The 12,436-nt window shown below is 35.5% G+C and overlaps 1 protein-coding gene across 1 annotated transcript; it reads right to left on the bottom strand.

Moving 5' to 3' along the window:
- Window positions 1–2,067: 2,067 nt before the first annotated feature.
- LOC104108722 (agmatine hydroxycinnamoyltransferase 1-like) lies at window positions 2,068–3,655 on the bottom strand. Its single transcript, XM_009617827.4, has one exon. The coding sequence runs from the start codon at window positions 3,601–3,603 to the stop codon at window positions 2,284–2,286; it is 1,320 nt and encodes a 439-aa protein (XP_009616122.1). The 5' UTR covers window positions 3,604–3,655; the 3' UTR covers window positions 2,068–2,283.
- Between the last annotated feature and the right edge of the window lie 8,781 nt (window positions 3,656–12,436).

Here is a 12,436-nt window from a genome sequence, read left to right as displayed (position 1 = left end):
CCAGGAAAAATAATTATCCTTGCAAAGAAAATGTTACAGAATATATCTATATTTCAAGTGTGAAAAACAGTTCCGTTTGCCGCAGAGAGTTATTCAGACATAGTTAACCAAAAGCTAGTAGCTGATGAATTGGATAATGCTTAAACACAACTAATTAAGGTCTTCTGAAGTTTTATGTAGAGCCAATACATTGAACATTAAAAAAGCAATTACTTCTATGTTTACGATCTCCGCGTAGAACTTGTAGGTGATATGTTGATCACGTATAGAGTATTAAATTCTATGTGAGTAGTACGTGACAACCCTCTATTTTATGGTAAAAACTTATCCGCACGGAGTGTTTACACCAATTTTAGTTATGTTAATTATAGGAGGAAAATTAAGTTTATTAGGAGTCTTTTTTAAGAAGATAATAGAGCCATAAAAAAAAAGTTTTAGTGCTCCGTTTATGTCTTTGTTATAATTAGTCAATCTTCTTGAAAGATTTAATTTATCCAATGTAAGGTTGTCATATTACTACCTCAATCACCTACAACCAAAAAATATTTATTCACCCTTCTTCGTAAAGTAATTAAACATCCAACACCTGTGACCAGAGGCGGACCTACATGGAGATGAGAGGGATCACCGGAACCCGCTAGCCTCGGCAAAAAATATGTATATATATATATTTGTATATACATCAAGGACCCCTCAAATAATTTTGATGTGCTCCTTTAAATAGAAAAGTTGAATTGCTTTGTTGCTTTAATAAGTTACATTATGTCATCCCTCACCAAAAGGCTTGGGTTCGAGGCCCAACATCTGCTCTTTTTTTTCATTTTATTTGTTTTTCTCTTTGAATTCAACGTAGTGTAGTATCCGGTATTTAGTGGTCAACTTTTTTTTTTCTTTATCTTTTATAAGTTAATGAATAATAATTTATTATTAGTACCTAGAAGGGGATAAAATATTCCATTAGCAAAAAGCCAATCACTTCTTTATCCTTATATCTAAGTTTATAAATATTATCACTTTCTTGACACCTATAAAATTAGTACAAAAAGCCAATCACCTTTTTATCCTTATATCTAACTTTATAAGCATTATCACTTTCTTGCATGTATAAAATTAAGTAATTCACCAAAAATTTCCCCAAAACAGTAATTAAAAACTCTAAAAAAACCTTCTGCTTTCAAGGATCAGTTCGGCAAAATAGCAAACATTTATCGATTCAACGATAGTGACTGAGACTCTACTTAGATTGCTTAATAGACCTTTAATCTTGATCTTATTTGACTAAGTTGTTTTATATTTTTGAACATTCTTTCGGTCACTGACTCATATTCATTAAGTTTTCAAGGAGTTAGTGCGCCAAATTTTATTGTTATTAGCTGACATATCTATGTCAAAGATAGCGGTGCCCCCACTACGCTCACATCCTGGGTCCGCCTCTGCCTGTGACATCTAAAGTAGAAAAGTGGAGTGTGAGGGATCTAATTTCTTGAGATTGGTACCAAGAGTCTTTTTGGTGGAATAGAGCTTTGCTTCTTGAGTCTTTTATTTCAAAATGTATTCCATTTTAATGGTTGGCCAGCACTTAGTTTGAACAGATAATTATTGAAAAATCTTGGTCACAAGAAATAAATAATTGTATTATAAAAAGGGAAATCTGTAAATGGAAAATTGGCAATAAAGAAATAATTTCTTGACTTTTTATCGCTCTATAAAAATTATTGGAATATTTTGGCCACAAGAATTGATAAAAATGATTCACTATTTTTATTCAATCTACTTGCCATTGAGCACACGAGGGAATAGCAAGGTGATCAAGTATAATTTAATTTTATATTATTATTTAAGATCATGTACAAAATAAAAGGCAGCAAACCATAGTTAAGTACTAACAAGTAACAATTATAGTTAAATATAGTGACAAGTGTCATTTATTTATTTGCTTGTAGTAAACGTAAGTACGGGCAAGTTTTTACCCTCTAGGTACTTTACATATTGATAGACTCCTACAATAGTCAAAATACTTGTTGGAAACAAAAACAAAAGCAGAAAAAATCTTGACAGGATGTGCCATGTGTGAATAAGATATCTCTGTATTTGACATCTCCTCTGCAAAGAAAATTATTACAAGTATATAGGGAAGAAGTATAACCGTAGGAATCAACGACTCCTAAATTTGTAGGACAGCAATGTCATTTATTGATAAAGAAGACTAAGTAAAATTGTAAAAGTAAAAATGAACAAGAGGTAAAAAAGAAAGAACAGACTAATAATTTTTTTTTGAAGTTTTTAATCTGCAAGCAAGTCTAAGGAATAGCAAATTTTCTTGAAAGTGGGCAACTTGTCTTCGAATAGAGGGATAAAGACATCAATACTTCCATCTCCAATGAAGGATGGTACAAGAAACATCATGCCTTCTGTTGGAAAATAAGAAGGCATGAAAATGTAAGGACAACCGGTTCCAAAATCTAAGTCATAGAATGGAAACCTTAACCAACTGTCCACTTCAATATTAGGGCAAAGTATGTGCTTGTTCATGTCCGCTGTTGAGATGAGATCTTCTTCTTTTACTTTCGTATTGGCAAAGTCAATGAACGATTTGAAATAGTTGTTGTTTACTTTTGTAACAGCGTCATGAATGAGTTTTGTTGCATATGAAAGAGGCTCTAGCAATAGGTCTTTCACTTTTGCAGTTGGAAATGCCCAAAGGACTAAGTTTCCAAAGTACTCATTGGGTATTCTTGGATTCAACCTCGTTCTACCATTGACTGAGATTCTTATTTGAGTAGTCTCAAACCCACTTAATCCACGAGCTTTAGTTATTGACCTCCATAAATGCGCCACGAGACTTTCAAAGGTGCTATAGGGTTTATTGTTGCTATTCATAGAAGAAGCCTTAGCTTTAAGTTTGGCAAGAAACTCAACTGTGAAATGGACTTTGTGTACAACTATATCTTCTGATATATGATGAACCTCATTGAACGAACGCTCTTTTTTAAACTTGGACATGAATTCCACCCCCTTATGGTTATACTCAATCATAGGAGGATTTCGAGGGTTAAAAATTGTACGATCATGCAAAGGAAGTGGATTGACTCTGAGGCCTCGACAAGCTTGACCCCATGCAACCAAGAAGTTGCTAGTGGAATGGCCATCCGCCAGAGTGTGGTGGGCAGTAAAACCAACCACCAAAGAGCCACAAGTGAACCTTGTTAGTTGAACTTGCACCAATTCTTTCACATCATTCAAGCTAGGGTGTAAGTTGAGCAAAGATGGTGACGGTTTGTAAGGCATTACTTGATCAAGGGTGCTATCGACCGATGCCTCGACGAATCTAACACCTTCATCATTGAGTTGAATCACTGGATTTTCATGTTCGTCTTTGCCTAATCTCCCTGCCCATTCTCGATAAATTGCTAAAGCTTTTTGAAAACCTAATTCAATAGCAGCATTTGGTGGAGTGGGAGGGCGATATGCATATATTATAGCAATATGAGCATCATATGTGACCTTATCAAAGACACTAAGGGAAATGTGACTTGTAGTTGGAGGAGGGGTGTTTTCATAGAAAGGTTTAATGATTCTTGAACTTTCTATTCTTATCTTCATGATTTTCTCCTTTGTTTTTGGCTAAGGGAACATGGAAATTAAGAAGACTGGCGAAGGCATGACTTAGGTATTTATAGAGTCGTGCATACCTATTCTCCCTTCTATTGTTTAAGACGTGTTTGTCTTGTATACACACAAAAAAAGTTGGCATTGAGTAAAATAAGAACAAACGAAAAGAAGATATGGACCATCAAAAATTGTGGTAGATCTGCCCTCTTAATTAAAGATTTTGGGTTCAAGCTTTGAGTGTGGAATTAATACTCTCCTTTAGTGACATTACATATTGCGAATTCTAATTAACAGAAACCTAAAGCGATTAATACAGGATGAGAAACAAAAAATCTAGTGCGTGTTAGTTTAACGGCATGTTCAAGCGTCAAATGTTCAAACTCGACTAATTAATTAGCTCTGTATACATGTGGTTAATTAGTCATCGTAGCTGGTTCCTAAAGATGCTTCACAGCTAGCTTTAGCTCCTTTTTCTTTTTCTATTTTAAATTAATTTTAAGGTTGTAACATAGGGTTTGACTTTCATCACAATAATGTTTTTTTATTGAACTTCAATTATCTCTTGCCAACTTTACAGCTGCATATAATGCAGTGATCATCTGATGTAGTGCATATACGTTAGGCTGTTCCAATAGCATAATCGCTTACGTGATAAGTGACAACACAATATTGTAAATCCAATTCATTCATATGGAGGATAACCTTTATTATGCGAATTTTCTATTAAACCTTCTTAATAAGAGATTCGCTAGTAATAAAATATATGAGTCATTGTTAGACTAGACCGACAACTTTCAGTCTTCGTTATAGCGGAAGTCAAATTGTTATATGACGAAGCCAGAGAATCGTCACATATTCCATCTGTAATCATTTCAGTATTTAATTTGATTATTCTAAGGTTATTCACTTTACGTTTTGAATTCTTTTAATAGCTTAGAAAGAGGATATTCTAAAAAACAGCAGGAAGCATGGAAATAATTAACAACAACAATTACTTGTCTCCGTCTCAACTCCCAAACAAAATTGACGTCAACTATGAATTCCGACTTCTTTCTTTAAACTCAACTCATATCATTATTATTCTATAATAAGATAAATATAATATTAAAAATAAATTACAACAACATACCCAGTATAATCCTACAAGTAGGATTTGAGGAGTGTAGTGTGTACGCAAATCTTACGTTTACCTGACGAGGTAGAGAGGCTATCTCCGGTAGACCCTCGACTCAAGAAAAGGTGAAAAGAGAGAAGGGAAGAAGACAAAGAAGAAAGAGGAAGAAGAATGAAAGAATAGGGAGATAAAGGATGATAAAGAAAAGGAGAAAAAGACGACGACGACAACAACAACAACAACAAAAACAACAAGTAAAAGAAAAAGTAGCATTAAATAGTAACAAACTGAAAAATACGATACACGGAGCGAACAAAATAATAAGCAAATACTAGAGGTCAAAGAATACGAAAAAAACAAGAGAGCTACTAATACTACTAGAAAAGAACGGGGAACTCTCGGCTACCTACTAGCCTTCTACCATAATCCTCGACCTCCACACCCTTCTATCCTAGGTGATGTCCTCAGTGAGTTGAAGTAGCGTGTCATACCTAATCACCTTTCCCCAATACTTCTTCGGCCTACCTCTACCCTTCTCTGCCCCGCCATGACCAGCCTCTCACACCTCCTAACAGGAGGATCCGTACTCCTCCTCTGCACGTGCCCGAACTATCTCAGTCTCAACTCCCGCATCTTGTCCTCCATGGGGGCCACTCCCACTTTGTCCCGAATAATATATATATATATATATATATATATATATATATATATTATTAATAATAAGAAATATAATACTAGTATTTAAAGCCTATTTCAAACTAGTAAGTATCACCTATATATGAATTTGTTTCTTCCATTTTACCCTATCTTTAGCTAAATCTGTATTTATTCCAAAAATTTCTACGTCTTTCAAGATAACTTCTTTCTATGTGACTTTAGGTATACTTCGTCCCCTTTTAAAACCTGCATTTACTGTAGTTTCACACCTACGAAGTAGTGCATCTGTAAGGCGACACAAGATGACCAAACCATCTCAAGAGACCTTCTATAATTTCATTCTCAATGCGTGCTACTTGCACTTTTTGGCGAATATGGTCATTTTTAATCTTATCTATCTTATATGATCGTACATTCATAATAACATTCATATCTTTGCAACGCTCATTTTGTGGATATGTTGAACTTTAAACATTTTACCTAAATAAGGTTGTAATAACAATACATGCTACTACGATCTTAGCTTATTACGTTTTATATTCCCGATTTTGTTTGTATATTGCTATTACATTAATGACCCTTCAAATCAGGCACTGAAAAGAAAGATCACATTTCATAACAGCTAATTATAAAATTAAATTTGTCTTCTTCGCCAAAAAATAAAATCAAACAAAACAAATACATTATGTCCTTTACAAACTCTGCCAGAAAACAAAATTTTTTTCTTATGCATGTGATGCATAAAATTGTCATAAGTTCGCCAATAAAACAAATGTGGGTAAAGGAAAACAACTGTACCACGTTAAGCCCTGATGTCGTATTTTGGATACTGTCTGTTTGAAATCTGGCTTTGATAATTCTTTTGTTAAATTAAATTCCAATATAAACTTGAAAAACAAGATCTTATCGACAATAAATCTCTGTTTCAGAATTATAAATCATTTTTCACTCTTTGATAGTTGTAGACAATAAATTTGCGTCAAGAAAATAATCGAGACCGAAAAATATTGCAACAATCGTAGTATTTGATTTCAAATATTTGAGTGTTTAATCTCTATGAATCCTCTGATTCTTCTTTCCAATAGTAAATAAATTCAAGGTACTTTGAGCTTGATCTTGAATCTATATTTGTTTCCACGAACGATGATCTTGAATTCAACTAGCACGAACTTTGATTTGAACTCGTACTCCCTGAATCTTGACTTGAACTTGATTTCTTGAGCTTGAAGTTGATTTCTTGAGCTTGAAGTTCTTCGTTCTTGAGCTTGAACTTGATTTCTTGAACTTGAACTTGATTTCTTGAAGCTTGAAACTTGGAGAGAAATTTGCGGCGTTTGATCCACGAGTTCTCTCTTGCTTCTTGTTATAACTTCTGGTCCCTTTTCTGGGTTACGAAGACCCCTATTTATAGTTGTGGAAGGGAGGAGTTGTGATAAGAACAAACTGTTTCCGACCAATCAAATTGAAGTGTGACATGACCGCATTTGATTGGCCAAAACATGTCACTTGCACACGTGGCACGATTCCATTAGCCTTTTAATGTGACTTGGCATGCCTTGTCATTTTGATACATGGCATGGTCCTATTGGCTCTTCCATTTGACGTGGCGTGCCACGTCATTTGACACGTGGCATTGGGCCTCTAGGAAGATGCCATCTTGGGTCTAATGAAGTGGGTTCATCGCTTGTAGTCCAATTAAATTGGACTTATATACTTAATCCAATTATATTAGCCCAAAATATTTATTTGGATTAATAGATTTAAAAATGGTCCAATTTATTTTACTGAATATAGATCCAATAAATTCTATATGCATACAAATACCCCCTGCTTCACAAGACTTGTTGAGATATAGGCTTATCGTAACCGAAAACGGGTCACGAAGTATTGCTAACTTGTCAAATTTGTCGCATGCCATAGTAGAATGCAGAGTACTACCCATGTAATTTGTTACATATATACCCAATCAATTACCTAAACAATGTAATAATCATTTACCTTTGAATAAGGACAAAGACAAAACTATGCAAACTTTTATTTTAAAATAAGTTGTAGCGCCAGTGCATCTCCATACCTCAGTAGGAAACTAAAATCAAGACTTATTGTAATGATTGGATCACATTCCCTTTTTTATTGCAATGATTAGAAAACTTCACACAATTTGAATGCAATTCAATTGTAAACTTCACATTCAAAACCATCAGACGCTATTTGAATACAAAACTTCACACAATTTGAATACAAGGTGTAGCCGCCAGTCATTTCAATTCCAAATAGCAATTTGAGTTGCTTTTGGATTCCTGCGATAGCTGCCGAGATGAGACCAATCCTATTAGGAAGTAACGATACAGTAGTCCAATTCTATCTGGAGTGCAAAATACGCAATCCCACACCCGTCAATTCACCTCCAAGAACTGCGTTATGACTTCTATAAATACAATACTCTTTATTCTATTAGTTTCACTTTCAGCATTTGCAAATCACTTTGAGTCTACTTTTAACGACTTGAAAACATTGACGCGAAGGTAATTTCTTCTTATTTTCTTGTGCTTTCTTTATTCTATTGTCCTTTTTTGTAGGTGAAACAAGAAGGATTTATTCTTGTTTAACAAGAAGGATTTGTTCTTGTTTAACAAGATGATCCATGCATGAAGAAGACCATCATAGGGTGTGAGGGGTGAGTACTCATCCTTGCCCAAATATCGGAGAGATTATTCTCAATGTGGCTTGACTATCGGAGAGATTACTCTCAATGTGCCCCAACTATCGGAGAGATTACTCTCAATGTGGCTTGACTATCGGAGAGATTACTCTCAATGTGACCCAACTATCGGAGAGATTACTCTCAACGTGGCCCGACTATCGGAGGTCATTTCACCCATTTAGACCTTTGTGCCCATTCTAATATTCTTTTTTTTTTACTTAAATATAAGGAGATTTCATTAAACTTTTTGATAACATTGAATTACAAATACTCTAACTGTTATATTATCTCCATTTTTATAGCTAGACATCCACGTCCAAGTCAACCTTCTGCCATTCATTTAACTTTTCTAATGACAGAAAATATGAATACGAAACACAAAGGTGACAGTAACTTTAACAATTGCAAAAACAATTGTTGGAATGAAACTAAACCAAATTTTTTTTACTACTAGTAATAATGGAATTAGAAAAACAGTTTACTATGCCTTTACTAACCAGATTGCTGCACTTTGATAACTTTTTTTTTTATTTGCAGCTTGAAGAGATTGGCAAATTTCAGAGACTATACCTCACCTTCTTCCAAACTTAGATATCTCATAATCGAGATTGAAGATTGCATAGAACAAACCAAGCTTTTGGTTCACACCCCACAAGCTGGCCGGTATGCAGCCTCATGGCCTTCTTTGAGGAACTCCTTTCATGTAGAAAACTGGACCTTGGAGCACAGGTCTAATTCTAATCCACTGTCCAAGATGTGATCTCTCCAAGCGCCAATCCATCGCCACGTAAACATTGCTAGCACCATTCCAAACTTAGGGCGTCGCATAATTCAAGGCGAAGATGGTTGGAAAAACACAACAATAATCGAAGGCGAGTATCGTCATATTCCAGGATTTTGGGAATGGGTTGAAGATGTACTTGGTGGAAGCCAACAAACCCTGAGTACAACAAAGATTTATGATACTGTCTATGCCTCACTTTTCACTTATGATCGAAACTCGAACATTTTGCAAGAATTTTGTGAGGCTTAGTACCCCAAGACGAACACACTTCTTATATCATCTAGGGAACTATCTATCTCCTTTTGGGACTTACATATCCTTGGTCTGCCCATTGCGGGCTCTCTGTACGAAGAAGTGGTACCTGAGACAAGAGAACTCATCGGTTTGGACGAAAAATAAATGAGATTTATTCCTCGATCTTGCGAGTATTTATTTGCTGCTTTATATCACCTTAAGGAAGGTACGGGTGCTAACCAAAAGGTCTCCTTCAGCAAGTGGACAAATTTTTGGTATAAAAAAACTTTAATATATAAACCTGCCCCACTGTGAAAGGAAAAGAAATCTTCGGGACTAAAGTCGACACATAATTCTAACAGAGTTATTCCCGAGACAACTAGGTGGTCGAGTGATCAAGAAGCTATATTCTCCAAGCTTAGGGTGAGGTCTGATAAGAAAGATAAAACATATATAGCAGCATTCTTATCAATTTGGTTATGTGCCTTTGTGTTTCCCAAGGCAGAAAACTTCATTCGTCCCGAGACTTTTAAGATGGCAAGCACGATGGCAAGTGGGCGAAAGATTAGCCTTGCGGTCCCAGTTTTGGCGAGTATTTATCATGGTTTGAATAAGATTTCGTATTTTTCCCAACTTGATCAGGTTAAAATTTATTTTCCCATCCATTATGTTTATGGCTGGCTTGCACATTACTTCAAAACCCATTATCCACTTGCTAAGGGTCCGTATGTCCCTTTGATGGTGGCATACTCAGGAGAGAGAGCTGCGAGGTACTTTGACAAAAAGGATGCAAGAAAATGCATCCACAATGGGAAAGATATAGTTTGGACACCAACAATGTTAACTAATTCTCTTCCTTATTATTATGTGGTTAACGATGCCCCTTAAGAGTTGGAGTCAAATTACTTCATGAGCTTACGTTTTAATTACCTCCCTTTGAGGTATGGCAACTCCTTCATCATCGAGCCATATAGCCCGCATCGGTTTGGTAGTCAATTTGGGTTTTACCAGAACGTTTCCGATTCTTTGGAGAATGATATCCGTAATGCCTCTCTAGATGAAGGACTCAAATTTTGGAGGATTTGCACACTGTATCGGTCTATGTCACATGCGGTTTTCCCCCAACGGGAGATCCTGTGGAGAAGTCTTTCTCCACCAATTATATATCTTGGTGGGAGAAAGCGCATGGGAAGTTTCTTGAGAATAATTTACAAGCTTTGGTAGACAATGTTGGGCTAAAATCTACTACTCCTTTAGGAGGTGAAGATCAAGGTGTTGGAAAGACGCTCTCAAACGTCAAAGATCCACCTACTCCAATCCCAAAAGTAGTTACACAACATAAGAAAATGAAGCTTAAATCCTCACATGCAGCTTTGAAAGAGGTGGTGTGTACTTCAACAGATATAGAGAAATACCCTCCAGTTCCTCCATTTAGCAAGCAAGTTCCTCAAGATTCAAGCCAGAGTACCAATGAAGATCAAAATTGGAAAAGGAAACGACCTATTCCAGTAGAGATCGTAGAGGTTTCAAGTGTTGATAGTCCCTCAAGAATGCATACGGCTTGTAACAAGGAGGTAAAAATACAATCACCTTGCCCTTTCTTTTTATTTTTAATCGAACGAATAGCTTCACTAAAAAATTATTCACTTTTTTTGCCTTTTCCTTATGCAGTTAAATGCCATTGGGCATCCAGTGGTATCCCCACGTGATAAGCCGCAAGTGAGTAATGAATCTATTGGAGTGCTTACATCTAAAGTGAAGTCGTCTTCAAAGGCATCATCTCTTCCTCATGACGAAGCCCTAAAAAGACAAACTCTAAATGAGATAACTCGCGTTCCACCAATGACAAATACAACAACATCTATTTTTGAAGGAAAGAGAATTGTTTTTAACTGCAAAAAGGAATTTATCTTGGGACTTTGGGAGGATATTTGCAACAGACTCTCCAAAACTCATGCAGAACTGCTCTCATCTTATAGGGAGCAAGTCACTGAGATTTTCGAGGATATGAAAAAGGCGAATATTTTAGATCTTTCTCTATTAGAGTGTTTACTGGATTCTCTTTTCGAGCTTGCTGCTTCATATGACCAAGAGCGATCCAATTTGGATGATAAGACGAGTCAAGATGAGAAGCTAGAGTTGATTTCCAAAGCTAAGGAGCGTCTTGAATCGTTCAAACTTGAAGCAAGTGAGAAAGTCAAGAAAGTTTTCTCTAGTGAAAAGAAACAGAAGAGGTTTGTGAAGAAGTTGCATATATTACAACAAGAGAGGGAGAACCTCGAAGGTGTTATAGAAGCGACTCAAAAGGAGGTTGAAGAGATTCAGGCAAAAGTTTCAGCTGCCGAGACTGAGGTCTCTTCATATGACAACGTAAATTTGCTGACTGATGAAGATTCGGACAATTTGGAGGAGAAGAAGAACCTGGAGACTAGCTGTCAAGAATTGATCAACTACAAGTTTTATTTAGATTAGGCTATTAGCATTATCTCCCCTTTTATCTTTATGTTAGATTGACCTAGTGGATATTTATTTCACCTTAAATAAGATTGCTTCTCTTTTGCTTTACATTGCCTGACATTTATCTTAGTCGCATAATTTTCAGCTTTACGCGCTTGTAACGAAAGATTCATATCTTATCGTGGGAGAGTCCAAATAATGAACCGTTTAATTTCTCAAAATTTAGACTTCAATATCTAAAACATGTCCAAAACTTAGAATCAAACACCTTCAGAATCGACCCAGATAATATTTTGAAACCAACTTTAGATTCCACCACGTAGAAAATTTTAGATTTGCGCAGTCTCACAAAAAAAATCATATCTTGGTATAGGAAAGTCAGAATCACGAACTGTTTATTTTTTTGGAGACTTAACTACAGATCTATAACATATCCAAAATACAAAACTTAATGCCTTAAGTTTAGTTTTATATAATAGTTCGAAATCAATACTAAATGCTGACATGGTAACGATTTCAGATTTGCGCGACTTCACCAAAACTTTTGTATCTTGATGTAGGAATGTCGAAATCATGAACCGTTTGACCTATTGGAAACTAAACTTAAAAATATAAACATATTCAAAATATAAAATTTAATACCTTAAGGATAGTTTCAGATGATAGTTTGAATTCAATACTAAATTCTGACACGACGATGATTTCAGATTTGCGCGACTTCATCAAAACTTTTGTATCTTGATGTAGGAATGTCAAAATCAGGAACCGTTTGATCTATTGGAAACTAAAATTCAAAATCTAAAATATATCCAAAATATAAAATTTAATACCTTAAGGATAGTTTCAGATGATAGTTCGAAGTTGACATTGATTT

This window comes from Nicotiana tomentosiformis, chromosome 11, assembly GCF_000390325.3.
Source record: "Nicotiana tomentosiformis chromosome 11, ASM39032v3, whole genome shotgun sequence".
Classification (NCBI taxonomy): Eukaryota; Viridiplantae; Streptophyta; class Magnoliopsida; order Solanales; family Solanaceae; genus Nicotiana; species Nicotiana tomentosiformis.
Note: the sequence above shows the minus strand (reverse complement) of the source record. Positions and strands in the feature narration are given on the sequence as shown.

Bases quoted from the DNA above. Each gene is read 5' to 3' on its own strand.
- LOC104108722 (XM_009617827.4), bottom strand. From the start codon at position 3,603: ATGAAGATAAGAATAGAAAGTTCAAGAATCATTAAACCTTTCTATGAA.